Raw genomic sequence first — 16,236 nt, forward strand, 5'->3', positions numbered from 1 at the left:
CATGCACACCCGTTCGTTCCGCAACGTCGACGATCAGCTCGACGTTTGCGTAATTATTATTATTAGTTCCACCAGGGACCTATCCTGAGTTAGTCATCCAGCCGTGCCATTGGGAATGAGGATCGAGTCACCCACTTCTACGTATTGATCTGCCATACGAATATAGTCTGCATTCGCTCTCAGGTCCTCCGGGGTTGCCATGACGGTGAACTGGATCGCCCGCTCATCGCCAAAGGTCTCGTAGGCCCATTTTCTCACCGATCGGATCTCCTTGACGGCCGCGATACCGTTATTTGCAATCAAAACCTACACAATTGTTAATCTGTGCTCTTGTGAATCAACTGGGATAGCAGCAATTTTAGCGTACCGATGTAATAACGGAATGACCGTCATTCTTAGCCACAAAGTCCTTGACTGCACCTGGAGGAGCTAGGTCCAACCGATTTCCACCGATAAAATGTGAGGGGAGATTGTGTTTGGCAGCGTAGGCGCTGCCATAGCCATTAATGGCCGTAGAATTGCTTTCAGGCATGGTGGATTGGTCGTGTGGGCAGAGGGAATCCGGTGGCCACGAGCTGACTTCTATAGGGGATTCGGAGAGTTTTCACAATCGGACTCGGAGCCTGTCAGGTATCTCGCGTCTCTCAACGATTTGCAGAGCCACTTTAGACAGAGCTGATGCTATCAACGCTCTATATGTATCTGTATTTATGTGTGTGCCGACGACCGACTGCCCGTCTGCTGTCTGTCCGTGTGTCGTATATCGCTAGCTTGAATGACGCAGCTATCAATGGCTCTGCGGGACGAGGGAGCGTAAGAAGAAGAGGAGAATTAGATAGGAGAAAGAATGCGGTTCTACGCAACGGACAAAGACAGGGAGAAGAAGCAGAAGAAGCAGAAGAAGAGGAGGAGGGAGAAATATAGAGCTGAGGAGAGGAAGAAACGAAGTTGAAGTTGATGAAGAAGAAAAGTTGCTGTTCTTATTTCCCGATCGGTCGAGCCTCGAGCTCCTCGCGGTATTGATGGCGTATCGCGGGCGTCACGAACCTTCCGCCCCCACACTAAACCCACACTGTAAGCGTGTAACTTACCGTAAGAGCCGTTACCCGCCTTACTATCCACCTCCAAAAAGAGCTTTTTGTTTCGATGTTGAGCACGCGCTGAAAGTGTCCGCAAAACTGCGACGTTCAATATCTCTGCCAGCAGAACATCGATAAAGCTGGTTCTTTTCCAGTCAGGGCTGCCTGCCTGTCTAATATCTATCTAAACATCCAGATCCTCCGTCTATGCATGCGGTCTGCTTGTCCTGCGGCTTTCCAGCTCGCTCGCGTCGTCTCAACCGGGCCTGAGTTTTCCCCCAACAGAAAACGACGCTAATCCAGTTAGAGTAACTGACTAAGCAAGGCTTAGGTAAGGCTCGGAGGCAGAAGCCGAGGCTGAAAAGCTTAAAACGACGGAGATTAAAAGGAGATAATATAAGACAATAGGCGGTACTCCATAGGGAGGTGAAAGGTGGCTGGTAATGGATGTTGCTAGGAGAGACAAGTAGAAGAGAGACGCAGATACAGGCGGTAGAGTAGACGGTGGTGGTGAGTATTTAATGCTCCGAGAAGTTGGGTTTCTCTAGTGGCTACATACATGGTCGGAAACAATAGGGTATAGGGGGCATGAACAAAAGAATGAAAACACATGCGTCATTATGTATCTAGATGGTACGGAGTAATGCTTGAAAGAATGATGGCTAGTAGTACTAGTGATTAGGAAGGAAGTAGATGGTTGAATCAAGTTAGTTCATGTTGCTTGGTCGGGTCTCGGGTTTCGGGTTTTGGATAAGGCTGAGCATAGAAACTGTCCGGTCCCGTATTATTTGCCGCGGGTAGATGGCGAGACTGGCGGGGAAGGAGAATTATGTATGCAGGGTAAGATATAAGAATAGATAGATTCAAAGAGAAGGTAGTGGCATAAAAGTTGGTGCTGTTGTTGTTTGTTGTATATTCATTAAATTCAAGGGGTTGGTTGGTTAATATGTCTCACCTAGGCTACCGAGAGACGAAGACGGTCGAGGCGTGATGCTCGCCTTCTTTCTGCCAGCTGACGGCGGAGCCATATCGCCTTCTCTCCTTCCGATGGCCGAGCTGGTCCGTCGAGGTGTCAGGCCTGCTGGTGTTGGTATAGAAGACATCCCGCCGCTAGTTCGTCTCAGCACTGCGGGAGTTGGGATGGAGCTGCCAGACCCGACGCTATCGTAGCGTCGTGGTGTGGGCGTGTGCATACTCAGGTCCATCTCAGCGTTATCTTCGTCGATATACGACATACTGGCGGATGGGTTGTAGTTGCTTAGTGATGAGCGAGGGCGTCGAAGGCCGCCGCCGCTACTAGTGCTGCTAACTGATGGGTGATGCTGATGGCTATGATTATGGTTATGGCTATGGTGGTGGTGGTTGTCGGAAATGTTGGCCATGCTCATGTTCAGCGAGTTGCTGGTATAGTGTCCTGGCGTGCGCGAGCCATTTAGGTTCTGACTGTTTAAGCTTTGGCGAGACTCAGAGCGCGGCTGAGCGATGCTGCTTGACGAGGTCATGTTACTGACGGAACAGCGCGATGACATACTGGTGCGACTTTCTGGTCGCGATGGTGTTGACTGAGATGGTGCTGGAAGTCCAAACGAGCCTCGTCCTTGGGAAATTCGGGCCCCAGGGGTCACCGGTGTGTGCGGCATCTCGTTATTGTCCTTTGAGCTACTGGCCACACTACCGCTCGATCGTTTCCTATTGCTGCGGACCGTTACAGATGAAGGCATGTTGTATGCTGGGCCGCCCATGGCAGAGCCGGTGCGAGGAGATGCTCGGGGTGGCGTATCCACCGGTGCTGGTAGTCGCGATCGTGCAGACTGGACACGCTCCTCTAGCTTTTGCATCTTCCCGATCAGTCCTCGGATTTGGTATAGGGAACTTGACTTGGGGAGGCCATTCGAAGTAGGTTGCCGTCCTGCAGATGGGGTAATGCGGCCGGTTGTGCTGCTCATAGATACCGATGGAACTCGAGAGTGCCGTGAAGATCGAGAAGCCGACTTCTGATGCTTTGGCACACCATTTGACTCGGATATAGAGACACGAGATCGAGACATATTTGGGGTAGCACCCCTGAATGCCCCGTTGGTAGACGACTCAGAGAATGGTGGTGATGGTGGTGTAGCGATCTCGGAAGCAACAGAAGATGCAGACTTGGTCAGCGGCGTTGCGATGGGCGAAGAGGTAGTCGTTGCTGGTGAATGGTCTGCGGCGTCGAGGCGATGGCCGATTCCGTTCGTTGAAGTCGATTCCAGTAACGAAAACTTTGCCTTTCGTTCCAGAGCAGCTTCGGCTTTTCGCAATTTCTCCTGGATGATATGGGTTTCGACCTTAAGATCCGCTAGCTCGTCACGCAGGCGCTGCTCCTTGATTCGCAGCATCTCTCGTTCCTGCTCGCCATTCTTGATCTCTTCCTCGAGCAACACACCTCGCTCGATAGATATGTTGTATTTGGATTCTATGTCTTCCAGAGAAGAGGTCGTGTTGCGAGCTTGTCTCTCAAAGTCATCGTTGGCCACCTCCGTATCCCGGAGTTTCAGCTGCAGTGTCCGGTTCGAGTCTCGTAGCGTAGTGATCTCTTTCTGCAGCGTGCTTTGTACAGAGTTGGCCTCTGACTTAGCCTGCTTGTACTTGGTCTATCAACCTGTAAGAATCCGCGTATGCATTTCGGTGTGCAGATATCATGTTCTCACCTTCCATTCCTCGACCTCATAGCCCAGGCTCTCGACCTTCTCCTTCAGCTTCCGCTCCCTCTTCTCCGATGCCTCGATGTCCTTCTCCAACTCGGCCTCCAGTTCGCGACTCGACGACTGGAAATCAGCCAGTTCGGCTTCGAGCAGCTCATACTGCGACTTGTAGTAAGCGATGGCGTCGGCGGTGCTGGTCGATGCGTTGGGCGGCGAAGATGGGGGATCTGCCACCGCCATGTTTGCGTTGTTCACCCGAAACCGCCCTCCGGACTATGGACGTTTAGGTGTCTCAGAGACAGGTATCGAGCTTTCTTCTCGATTTCGCGATAGCCTATATTCGCTACCGCCCTTTGCACCGTGCTGTTGAGGATGACTGGGTGGCGGCCGTCTCTAATTTGCGCCCAAGGGTGTAGTTGACGTAAGAGATGCTGTGTTATCGTCGAGATACTCAGCGTGCCGCACAGAGTGTTCACGCAGACAGGCCGGAGAGGAACCAGCCTACTTACCCTGCTACTTACCCGTCCCTCTGCTGACTGTGTCGCCGTTGAAGTCGCTGGTCGTCTCGCTGTCTTCGCCTTCGTCTTCGTCGTCTTCGTTTCTTCATCTCGCTCGTTGTTTTGTTTGATGTTGATGACTTGCTGACTCAGCGAAACCATGACAACCGTCACGTGGATGAAGGAGAGAATAGGGGGTGTCACGAAGCCACGACCACGCATAAAGACAAGGGCTGCTTATTTTGATAGAGTGGCGTGTTGAGCAGTGTAAGAGCAGAGGGGAAGGGTCGATGCAGCATAGTAACCAGTGTCACGTACAAGATAATATTATCTATACACAAGCTATCTAAGAAGCGCCAGGGATGCTACCTATATACATACAATCCAGTTTTATATCCAAAGTTTCCAAATAGTAATAACTGGTAGTTATTCGAACGAACGTTAATAAACCGGTCAAACAATGCCGTTCATGATTGGGGGTCATTTTTATGCTCCACGGACTTCATGCCTGCTCCTGTAATAGTCTCGATCCTCCCCTTGGTCGTTCCGGCCAGAACACCCACTCCAATGATACCACCATCACTAGCCTCCCGTAAGAAAATACTCTTCCCCCCATCCTGTGGCCCGCCGCGCAGCAGTGTCTGATCAATATATCTCTGCACATGCTGTTTGTACATCGGATAATGCTGTATCACACCACCCGAAAATCCAACAACCAGCTCCTCAGGGCTTCGAAGGTCGCTGGGTTGTAAGAAAGAGGTAGCCTCCTTCGTAGGTGTGTGGGCAGCGGAGGCTAGCTCTTCAAGGCTACTTAGATGGATGTGCCCCGTACATGCGAGCAGCCCTGTGGTGGCAGCGGCTACTATGGCAGCAGAACGGTTCTGCACTGTGGCTGCAATAGTGCGTAATATCCCAGCATTCTCTTCAGTCCATGTCCATTCGGCTGTTGACTGACGAGGAGGTAGTTTAGTTTGAAGTTCAGAGGCAAGGTCTTTCCTGGTCAGAGAGAGAGAGGCAATGGTTAAGGAAAGTAAATCAGTTGTAAGCCGGTAGGGCTCGACTATTGCCACAGGAAGTGCTTCATCTGGTATCCCGCAAACTGTTTTGAAATAATCATGGGCAATGATACGGACTAATTCGCCTATGTATCGGCCACCGACCATATACTCTAGGGGCTGAAAACCAGGTCGACTGCTTCCCATGGTAAGTGTATTGTCCCAGTCTGAGGCAATACTAAGTTCCAGTAAGGGGCGAGAGGAGTCACGGAGAGTCCATTCTGTGCTAACAAGGACCTCAGAAGCGTCAGGCTGGTTAGCTCTAACCGGACGAGTCTTCTTCTCGTTGAGCGCGTCCATGTTCATTAAAATTGTGGCGTTGCATCCTGAGCCGACAATGAGGCCCATTACTGCCTTACTGTTGGGGAGCGATGGTACCGAGTATGCAAGAGACGCCAGCGTCCCAACCGTATCGTTGGTAATAGCTACCACCCTCAGAGTTGGCAGAGTGCGCCGTAGCCGCTTAGCGTCTGCAGAAGACTCGCGGTTGGCGCGGCGTATATGGCGCTCATATCCATCCAGTAACGCCTCGCGAAGGTTAAGATCCGAATTTATAGCGAATCCCTTACCAGTGGGCATCAGTATTGCTTCGTTAAGGTTCCCTTGCCTAGTAAATGTTAGCTGCGGCGAAATCAGGAGCGATGCATCTGCTGAGCATACTTTATCGGGAAACAAAATGAAATGCCCATGTCTACCGATGGCGGAGAACTGCTCCCTTGCGGCTCAAGGCTGTCGGCTACAACCTCAGCAACTCGATCACCAATCCATGCGAAGAGATCTTTAGCAATATCCTTCTTCAAACGCTCCTCGATCGGCCACGCCTTCTCCAGCGTCCGCCGTACACGAGGTGAAGCTACACCATCGTTACTATGGACCCTGGCTGCTGGTACAGAAGGGCCTAGCAAATCAATAAAGGCCACCCGAAGATAGGACAAGCCAACATATGCAGCCAGATAGTGACCAGTCTCTTGGCCGGTGGGGAGACGAGTCACGGCTGTAGGGAAGAACTGCTCCAGAGAATTTGCCGCAACGTCCTTGAAAGTCTTTGAGAATCGGTATGCAAGGTCGTATACCGTGCTATCATCAAGGATCAGGGGCTTTAAAAAGTCGATTATGCTGGCATTCTCGCCACCGTCGCCGTCGCCTTCAATATCTGTGGCGGAGGCAGCAATCTCCATGATGGGTATCATCGACGGGGCCTCCCCGTCATACGAACTTGATGGTACAGAAGAAGTAGTCATCCTGTCACTAGGTGGTATATTAGCTAGTATCGGTGAACAGTCAGGTCCTGGGCTTGTTACATCTCGACATAAGTCCCGGCCATCTTTGTTCAAATGCTATGCAAGTGCTCGGATCTATAAGAATTGGCTGTTTTTCGGGCTGCTGGGGATATAGCTGTCTATGAGCCACCGTCAAACTCATCCGTCAGCCCAGCCTATAGCCTCAATGTCCCACTGATCTAAGCATCAGCCAGGCTACTATTCATAGGCCGTCAACCAGTACCAGTCTTTCTGTGATGCCTTTTCCATTCGTTTGCTGCATCGTCGTCAGTTCGCTTCGAGATCTGAGTAATCTTCACGTGACCGTCTCTTGCTGGATGCGTGAAAAGTCCATCTACGAAGTAGAAAAAGACGACGACGACGAAGTGAAGACGAGGAAGTGAAGGAGACGAAAGCAACCTGCATAGAGCATTCTAACAGAGGCCCAAAGAGACGTCCCAGCGAGCTTCTCATCTTGTCGTATAGGTGAGTTTCTCCCCTGGCTGCGCCTGCTTCTACTTGGTCCACACCACAGGCTCCGGCATACATCTGGCACCACCACAACTTTCCGCCGTACCTCCACGCACAGCGACCCTTGGCTATATCCCATCTCTGCCGGCTCCATCTCTGCCATCCCCGGCACATCTCTACACATGCTTTCTCGCAATGGTGCTAACTTCTGGAAAGAAGGGCAGTCCGCTGCACCTGGCCATGCGGTGAGCATGGCGGACCCTACAGACCTGAATCTCGATGCACCAAGCGACCTGCAAGATATCCCCGATCTATCCCCAGTAGACGACCTCGTCCCGCCGCCTGAGGGCACGTATCCTGATAAGGCGTCGTTGATTGCATCGGTACATGCTCACGCGAAGGCTCACGGGTACAATGTTGTGGTCAAGTCATCGAGCACGCCCACCGAGAAGAAGCCAGGGCGGACCGCGAAGGTTTGGCTGAGATGCGATCGCGGAGGGCAGTACAGGCCCCGAAATGGGTTGACAGAGGAGACTCGTAAGCGGAAACGCACGTCGAGGTTGATGGACTGCCCGTTCATGCTAGTGGCGGCTGGCAACCCGGGCATCTGGACGCTTACTGTGTTGAATCCGTCTCATAACCATGGAGCCATAGTGGATAAACCACGACAGACGCCTCACCACCGTGTCAAAAAGGGGCAGGTTACTGCTGTACCATACGACTGGCCTCATGATGCTACTTTTACCCCCTTCACCACGGCTCTGGTAGTCGTGGACATGCAGCGGGATGGTAAGAACTCTTCGCTAGTCTTGATCATCCGGCCTGACATTAACCGTATATAGTATGCTCGCAAGAAGGGTACATGGCATATCAAGGCTATGATGTCACTCCTGCAATGGCTCTAATTCCTAAAATCAGACGGCTGCTAGACGCGTTCCGTGCAGCTGGCTTCCCAGTTTATCATACCCGCGAAGGGCATCGGCCGGATTTGTCTACCCTCTCTACTCGAGAGAACTTCCGCTCCCACAACAACCCCACAGCCACGGGGATCGGGTCCACAGGTCCACTAGGACGCTTTCTCATCCGCGGTGAGCCGGGCCATGATATCGTCCCAGACCTCTACCCACTGGAGGGAGAACCTGTTGTCGATAAACCAGGTCGTGGTGCCTTTGCGCACACGGACTTTGAACTTTTGTTGCGTAACAAAGGTATCAAGAACCTTGTCGTTGTCGGTATGACAACTGACGGAGCCGTAGCGAGCACTTTGAGAGAAGGCTGTGATAAAGGGTTCGACTGCTTGCTACTGGAAGATGGTGCAGTAGCACTCGATCACACTCTTCACCTCGGTGCTTGCAATAGTGTGAAGATGGAAGGTGGCTTACTTGGTGCTACATCACGTATAGATGACCTTGTTCATGCCGTCGATAACTTCAAGAACCTCCTGGTGAAGAAGATGGCGCCACAGATGATGGTATCCTGAGAGACCGAGATCACAGTATCTCCGGGTGCTAGTATAATACCCACTCCATCTTCCTTTATTTCCCCGTCATTTACGCTAGTTTTTTCCTACTTACTATTTCATGGCACTCAATGGCGTTGGGTTATGGCGCTTGGGTCATGGGTTTGGTTCTGGATTACGTTTTTAATTGCTCGCTTCCCGGATGGACGCTCTTTTTAATTACTTTCGGGATGTCATCATGCTCCTAGGAAAGTTGAACCACACTAATTAGTTGGAGCACCCTGAATCTATTCAATTACTCTATCCAAAGGCTCGTAAGACTATGCAGAAATGAATTGTTCAACAGTTTCTTGCATGCTCCCACTTGGTACACATAGAGTTGATGCACTAAAATCAGCGTTGTAGTCTCTTGACTTTAAATGCTGGATCAGGGTTTCGTTTGGTCATCTGTTCAAAGCCCAATAGTAGATGTGCCATTGGAGCCAGTAAAAGGCATTTCACTTGGCTCTGGTGCACAGCAGTTCGAACATCTATGTCGGGATTGCTGCTCAGTGGCATCGTATCATGGATTACGGGCGGAGGCTGAACTGAGCTTCGCTCAAGATCCCTGCAGGCAGAAACCACACCTACTCTGCCCATGATTATTTATGCAGTGTTTCCTTGACACCCAGCTTTATAACCACTTCTTTCCTGCAGCCATTACTCTGGAACGGAACACTGGGCTCGTAATCTCCATGCCGCGCCGATAAAATGGACTCATGGCTGCTTTAACCCAATTTTCATAAACTTCATTCATAAACTGCCGAATCGCATCTTCCGTCTGTGGAGAGGTAGGGTTATGCGCTATCGACGATGACGAACTTCGCGACGAGCCCGAGGCCCCTGAGAGGAAGCCAGAAGCAGATAAACCGCCACCACTACCACTAGCGGATCCCCCTGCACCAGGTTGAGAGGTCGAAGGTGGGGGTTGATGTAGGAGAAGAAACCGAACCCCTGTTCCTGTGAGAAACGCAGAGATATATGCTGAAGCTGGCGGGTAGGTGTCAATATGTTTGAGATACCTAGTCGAGCATTAGAGCCAGCATACGTAGTTAAAACGGTCTAGATGACAAGGCGAGGACCTACATAGCGCCATTAGTCCATTGGACCTCTTCAACTATGTCCAGGCTTGCATGTATAATGAACTGGTTCATATATCTCTCGTTATCGGCATATCGGAATCGAGCAATGCCATCCGCGCCCCCTTTCGAAGTCCCGAATGCCTGGCTGAAGAGCGGTACGTCTGCCGACGACAGAATCGTGAAATAGTATGACATATTACATCCGTTGTTCTCACAGTATTCCAAGTGATAGATATTCTCCCTGTCCTATCAACACCTCAAAGATGTTCATTTCGCGGTGGCTTGTTGACATTAAAATCGGCCAAAGTTGACACTCCAAGGTAGTTATTACATAATATAATGCGGCTCTATATCACGTGGAACATCTTCAAAGTGAACCTTGGAAGCTTCGGTTCTGCGACATATTGCAGCTTCAATAATTCTGCAAGTTGCCAATAACAAATTTACAGCATTTCAGATGGCACCGCCAAAGCTCAATTACGGTCTTAATTTGTCCAAGGCAAATACAAAAAATTCATCCAGCTCTGTATTCGCCGGCCAGAAACGAAAAAGCTTGTGGGATGACCCAGATTCCGAAGACGAAGGCCAAAATGATGGCGAGTCAAGCGGCGTCGAGATCACAACGTTAGGCGGTTTGTCGCCTTTCCCAGAATCAAACCCTTCGCGAACGATGGATGAAGCTCCGTTGAAAAAGAAGACGACATCGTCGAAGCTCGGAGATGTGTCATCCAAACGTGAATACACCAATCTTTCCGCTCTTCATACCAGCAAGAAGCACGCAAACGAAGCCGAGTCCCTCGATCCATCAATATATGACTACGATGGAGTATACGACTCTTTACATGCCCGGTCAAAGTCCAAAATCTCCAATCCGAATGGCAATACAGCATCGCAGGGACCGAAATATATGACTGCTCTTCTTAAGAGTGCCGACACACGGAAACGAGACCAGCTACGGGCAAGGGATAAGCTGCTCGCTCGCGAACGAGAGGCTGAGGGAGATGAATTTGCTGATAAAGAAAAGTTTGTGACTGCTGCTTACAAGGCACAGCAAGAAGAAGTGAAGAGGATAGAGGCAGAGGAGGCTGAGAAGGAAAAGGAAGAAGCGGAGAAGAGGAAGAAGGGTATTGGAATGGTTGGATTTTACAGGGATGTGCTTAAGCGGGATGAGCAGAGACATGAAGAAGCCGTTAGATCTGCAGAGGAAGCAGCGAAGAACAAAGCAACGGTGGAGAATGACGAAGTGGAGCAGGAGAAGACCGCAACACAGATTGCAGAGGAGCTTAATGCCAAGGGGGCAAAAATCGCCGTCAATGACGAAGGAGAAGTGGTTGATAAACGGCAGTTGCTTACTGCGGGATTGAACGTTGTATCGAAACTTAAACCGGTGGCCGCAGCAGCCAGCAGTTCCCGCGTCAATGCAGGTGCAAGGCCCCCTGGTCCTGGATATGACCGCGGTGGTATTCGAGCTGCGCGGGAAATGCAACGAGCCCGACAGACAGAGATGATCACTGAACAGCTTGAGGAGAGACTACGAAAAGAGAAGGAGGAGGAAGCTCGACTACGTGAACTGGCTGAGAAGAATAAGAGCCAGAAATCGAAGGAAGAGGTGATGAGTGCAAAGGAGAGATATCTGGCTCGAAAGAGGGAAAGAGAGAGGCAGAAGGAGAGCAGCGGATAATAAATTTCGTCATACTTCGTTCTCCTTTATTGGATATGTATATACTGCTGATGGAAATGGATGGGTAAGGATCTATTTACTTTTGGGAGAACGCTCAGCATGGCGTCAAATCAACACAAAGCGGCATAATTCTGGCCCAGCCAGGACGGAAGGAGGACCATATCGAAACAAATTTTGACACGGTTTATTTAGCAGTCAATGCAAAACTGAGACCAATAATACCCATGCCTGCAAAGGCAAAACCTATGCACAACCCTCTTCTGTGGGAGAGCATCATGCTTTCTGCAAAAAGCTGCAGGCCTACGTTCGTCATAACACCAGCTGTGATGGCAAACATACACCCATACACAGCCGCAGAAGGCCCATCAGGGTGTTCATCGTTTATAGGCCGGCCGGTCCCAGATGAACCCCAAATCCAGAGGGCAGCTATTCCAGCCCCTGCAGGCTGGCTGATACCACCTAGCAGACTGGACCAAATGATAGCTTTGAGCCGTGACTTGAGTGCTAGGTAGAGAGGTAAAGACATGGCGAATCCCTCTGTAATATTGTGAATGGATATTGCGACGAAAACTGACCAGCCGAGGGTGGGGTTAGTGTGATTCGTCGCGTACGTGATGAATCCTTCTGGAAGTTTGTGGAAGGCTATGGCGAGAGAGGTTTGGAGACCGATGGATAAGAAGGCATTCTGCGGGACGTGGTGATGATGTGCTGAGGGTTGTTCGGAAGGAGGCGAAGGGGCATAAGCGGTGGTTGAAGTGCTAGACGATGTACCGAGGGCGGTATGTTCGGTGTGATGGCCAGTGTTAGCCTCTTCGGCAGTGGTTGACTGAGGAGCGACATCTCTGTCATTACCTGCGGGCTGGGTAACGTCGGTAACGTCGGTGATCTCTCCAGATTCGACCTGTACCCTGAGCTTCCTACACTCGAGTCCGCAAGCTTGAGAGACGCCAAAGCATTTGCCGTTTGCACATGAAGGCTTGGAAGAACCCCCCATTATACGGTTTATCTGCTCCGAGAGTTGTGCTGTAACTGACGGCTTGTGCAGTGTCCCCATGTCCGGCTGGGGCAATGCACCGTTATGCTGCTGATGAGGAGCGGCGGGGCCACTAGTCCTAGCATCGCCATGACTATGTGGTAGGAGGGGAGTGGTCTCTGTGGTTTCAGGGTGCGCATTATTCGCCGTCTCCGCTGCTTGCTCGATGTCTTCAGCTTTATGAGGACGTGAATGCGAATGCCCGCAACTGACAACATGGGAGGGCATCCATCGGTGCAGCAAGGTGGAAAAGATATTTATAACGATGATACCAGAGAAGAAGAGCGCTATGAGGGTGTATGCCGCTAGCTGTGGGGAATATCCGGCTTGAGTCAGGTAGCCCTTCGAGGTAGGCAGCATACTATACAAGGCGGTAAAAAGCTGATATCAGTTGGCCCTCGTGTCTCCCAGTTTTATCCAACCCTGTCCGCAGTATTAGGCATACGTACGACCACGCCTCCACTCAAGCTCAGCGACGATGAGAGGAAAACATCACTCTCCGCTATTCTAAAGTCCTTCTTGCCAAGATACTGCGCAATAACGTCCACGCAGATGAGGCCGGATCCGATGGCACACGCTGTGATATCCAATCATCAGTAGGATGCATGTTAACAATACTAGATTCGACATACCAATGCCGCTGATACAGCTCATTATCCAACCCCGGGCATCATTTTCTGACAACATCCTGCTGGCAGAGAGGCGAAACCTCCTGATCCAGGCTCCGTATCGAATGTATCAATTTCCTCACCCCGCTCAACCCATACGCCACCGCGGCTTCAGAAACGTCAACGGGGTGGAAAGTGCTGGTCCAGCTGTAGGTCAACAGCACAGCTGAGGCATGACAGCGAGGGAGGGAGAAGAAGGCCAGCAGTAACAAGGCAGACGTCGAGGATTAATAAACGGAGACATTTATTAAGCGAGCTTAGACCAGCTTTTTCTCTTATTTCAACCGCGCGTTTTGTAAGCGACGGGAAATGCATCGAGGCTTCCTAAAGCGGACTAGCGTCACCCCCAAGGTCCCTGCGTCAGGAATAAAGCTTATCACGTGGTGCATAAGGCGGATTAATAAGCACGTCGTCCGATCTGTCCGATCCGCCCTGCAGGCCGCCGGAGTAACATAAAGAGACAGCAGGAAGTACTCTGTGGAAGACATTTCATCACTTCAAGTGCTCGCTGAAGAAACAACTCGGGGAGCTGTTCAATATCCGCTGGTGGTTTCCGACAACCCAGCCGACCGTGGAGTCTTAGACATGATCTTCCGCGGGATGGGGCGGCTTCTCCAGCACACGAAAAGGGAGACCGTATGACATAATAATACGGGCAGGGGTACGCTTGGCTAACCTACTCCATATTCTTCAGGCAAGCTCCCGCTTGATGTGCCTTTCTACAGGGCGCACAGAGTTGAACGAGATTTCAATATTACACTGTTCAAATATATAATATTCACTCTGTCCGTCTCAGCACCGGGCGGAGTTGCGCACTTGCAGGAAACCTTGGGCGACCGGGCAACAGGACAATGTCATGTGATATGGAATTCCCGCCGGGATCCAGAATAAGGTTCCCTTCACGGAAAGAGCCCCATATTTCGGCTGATTAATTCAAGGCTTCAGGGACGCGCCTTCCATCCCTTTTTGTTGACAATCAGATAGTGGCCTTGGGGCTGACTCAGCCACTTAAGTAGTAGCTCGATTGCAGGTCCGGCAGTTTAATCACCTTTACGGGGAAGCTTTTTCGGAGATGTTTATTCCGGATGCGCTTTTTGCAACCGTGGGTGTTCTATTTGAAACTGTTCAGTTGTGATTTGAAATGCATCCTTCGCGTTTCGAGGTATATTCGAGGATTTATACATTGACTACTCCGTACGGAGTACGTCAGTGTAGCTACAGAAGGGAAGCTTATAATTGAAAAAAAGGCGCGGAAGAGTACATGTTTCTGTGAGTTCTCTAGATGAAAATCCCAAGCTAATCAATTCATAACTGGCCCTTTCTTGTTACTACCAGGGTATCCTGCATCGAATTAACCTATGGAGTGGATATTCTTGAATCAAGCTTCCACTTTCTCCTTTATACATTTGTCCCATAGATAGTAAAAGTCTAAATGATATGCTAACTTTTATCTGCCTGGAATGTAAAGCTCAGGCATAGAGATTAAAGATAATGGTTTAGTAGATATTCACCATATACTAAGATGGATAGTCCTCATTGGACAATAAATACTAAAAATAGTTCTCTGCTGTCAACCAGTCGTTGGTGTAACTGTCCATTTGTGATTGGACGGAACTTTATTTAAATAAACTTCGGTAAAATACTCGGCCCGATTAACTATCAAAAATTGGCCCGTGCACTCTTCTTTTCTTTCAATCAGCAGGTCAGGTCACGACGACACGGAGGACGATAAGGAGGACGACGAAGGAGGGAGGGTTTATATTCGTTCTTTACCACCCTATACACACTTATTAGAATCAATTCAGTTGTACTAAGTGCCATCCATACCCGCATTGAAGATGTCGAAAGCCACTTTCGCTATCATCGCAGCCGCTGGTGTAGCTACAGGCGCTGGTGTCACTGCTCTGCTCTACTCCTCCAGCTCGTCTCGTCGCCAGCCTCATGAACCTCTGCCAGCTGCTCGGGGACCCTCTCCACCTTCAGCAACCTCTCCTGTCACCGCCGCTGCCCGTGTCCCTCCCCCAGCTCTCCCAACCTCTCGCTACCCAGTCGACCCTAGCGGACTATTCCAATATGGTTTCCCTGGACCAATTTCCGATGTGATCGATAGACCTTCCTTAACAGCCGGATTCGACCGTCGGACCCGTAATCCAGCCTGGGTCGTTGAGCATATAACTCCTGAATCCGTGGCTCAGCGTGACGGAGACCGATCTCACAGCCAGTTCTACGAAGAAGAGTCCATCCCAGCCGCTTTCCGCGCACGGCTGAGCGATTACTACCGCTCAGGATATGATAGAGGGCACCAAGTACCCGCTGCAGACGCAAAATGGAGCCAGGAAGCAATGGATGCCACATTTTCGTTGGCAAACATGTGTCCCCAGGTCGGAGAGGGTTTCAACCGCGACTACTGGGCTCACTTTGAGGATTTCTGCCGCAGATTGACGCAAAAATACCCATCTGTCCGCATTGTTACTGGCCCACTCTACCTACCCAAGCGTGATCCCGCTGATGGGAAGTGGAAAGTTAGCTATGAAGTGATTGGCAATCCTCCCAATGTTGCTGTGCCCACGCATTTCTACAAGGTTATTTTCGCCGAAGACGGGAATGGAGAGTACGGCAAAGTTAGTTTGGGAGCATTCGTGCTCCCTAACGCCAGAATTCCAAACGAGAAACGCTTGCAGGATTTCGAGGTGCCGCTGGAAGCCATTGAGCGTGCTAGTGGTCTTGAGTTTGCTAGCAAGCTACTTCCTTACAGACGTGGTGTGCTCTGTCAGGAGGTGAAGTGCGATATCACCGTTCGCGAATTCAAGAAGGCAAATGATAGGAAGAATCTACCGCCCCGGTGAAGCGTTTTGTGATATTCAGGCTTGTATAGAATTACGTGCTTTCCTTTCTTCGCACTATTTCACATAATATATCACTAGACTGCGATGTTCCCCTAATTCCTACTGTTTCTTCGTCCTCAGGTCCATATCCTTTGATGCAGCTCATTTTCGGAAGATAGCATGTCATTCTCAGCAGGCAATCATACAGATTTACGATTAGATATCATTCTTTCTGAGAATCGTAGTTAAAATGCACATGGCCGCTTTATCTCTAAGGCCATATCTACTCGTGTATAGCATGATAAAACATTATGTGGGCTGCTTGTCCAAAATAATATATTTTCAACCAATGCAGGTTGATATTTTCGTTTGTAAAAGATAGCAATGCAATCATCCGCTCTCATATTTTC

General features: G+C 50.2%; 7 protein-coding genes across 7 annotated transcripts; 3 read left to right on the forward strand and 4 right to left on the reverse strand.

Annotated features, from left to right (window-relative positions):
• Positions 1-93: 93 nt before the first annotated feature.
• Positions 94-532, reverse strand: TRV_07117 (uncharacterized protein; the record flags this gene model as incomplete). Its single annotated transcript, XM_003018803.1, has 2 exons — positions 94-306; positions 368-532. The coding sequence occupies 2 exons, from the start codon at positions 530-532 to the stop codon at positions 94-96; spliced, it is 378 nt and encodes a 125-aa protein (XP_003018849.1).
• Positions 533-2,020: 1,488 nt separating this feature from the next.
• On the reverse strand, positions 2,021-3,997 carry TRV_07118 (nuclear distribution protein NudE; the record flags this gene model as incomplete). The annotated part of the gene is made up of 3 exons (XM_003018804.1): positions 2,021-2,493; positions 2,611-3,706; positions 3,764-3,997. The coding sequence occupies 3 exons, from the start codon at positions 3,995-3,997 to the stop codon at positions 2,021-2,023; spliced, it is 1,803 nt and encodes a 600-aa protein (XP_003018850.1).
• Positions 3,998-4,721: 724 nt separating this feature from the next.
• On the reverse strand, positions 4,722-6,550 carry TRV_07119 (uncharacterized protein; the record flags this gene model as incomplete). The annotated part of the gene is made up of 2 exons (XM_003018805.1): positions 4,722-5,916; positions 5,970-6,550. 2 exons carry the CDS (start codon positions 6,548-6,550, stop codon positions 4,722-4,724), a joined length of 1,776 nt encoding a protein of 591 aa, XP_003018851.1.
• Positions 6,551-7,221: 671 nt separating this feature from the next.
• TRV_07120 (uncharacterized protein) lies at positions 7,222-8,519 on the forward strand (the record flags this gene model as incomplete). Its single annotated transcript, XM_003018806.1, has 2 exons — positions 7,222-7,828; positions 7,882-8,519. 2 exons carry the CDS (start codon positions 7,222-7,224, stop codon positions 8,517-8,519), a joined length of 1,245 nt encoding a protein of 414 aa, XP_003018852.1.
• Positions 8,520-10,076: 1,557 nt separating this feature from the next.
• On the forward strand, positions 10,077-11,300 carry TRV_07121 (uncharacterized protein; the record flags this gene model as incomplete). Its single annotated transcript, XM_003018807.1, has 1 exon — positions 10,077-11,300. The coding sequence occupies one exon, from the start codon at positions 10,077-10,079 to the stop codon at positions 11,298-11,300; it is 1,224 nt and encodes a 407-aa protein (XP_003018853.1).
• A 184-nt stretch (positions 11,301-11,484) lies between these two features.
• TRV_07122 (ZIP metal ion transporter, putative) lies at positions 11,485-12,693 on the reverse strand (the record flags this gene model as incomplete). Its single annotated transcript, XM_003018808.1, has 1 exon — positions 11,485-12,693. One exon carries the CDS (start codon positions 12,691-12,693, stop codon positions 11,485-11,487), a length of 1,209 nt encoding a protein of 402 aa, XP_003018854.1.
• Positions 12,694-14,839: 2,146 nt separating this feature from the next.
• On the forward strand, positions 14,840-15,847 carry TRV_07123 (uncharacterized protein; the record flags this gene model as incomplete). The annotated part of the gene is made up of 1 exon (XM_003018809.1): positions 14,840-15,847. The coding sequence occupies one exon, from the start codon at positions 14,840-14,842 to the stop codon at positions 15,845-15,847; it is 1,008 nt and encodes a 335-aa protein (XP_003018855.1).
• Between the last annotated feature and the right edge of the window lie 389 nt (positions 15,848-16,236).

Source organism: Trichophyton verrucosum (assembly GCF_000151505.1).
Source record: "Trichophyton verrucosum HKI 0517 chromosome Unknown contig00897_1.f1.exp, whole genome shotgun sequence".
NCBI lineage: Eukaryota > Fungi > Ascomycota > Eurotiomycetes > Onygenales > Arthrodermataceae > Trichophyton > Trichophyton verrucosum.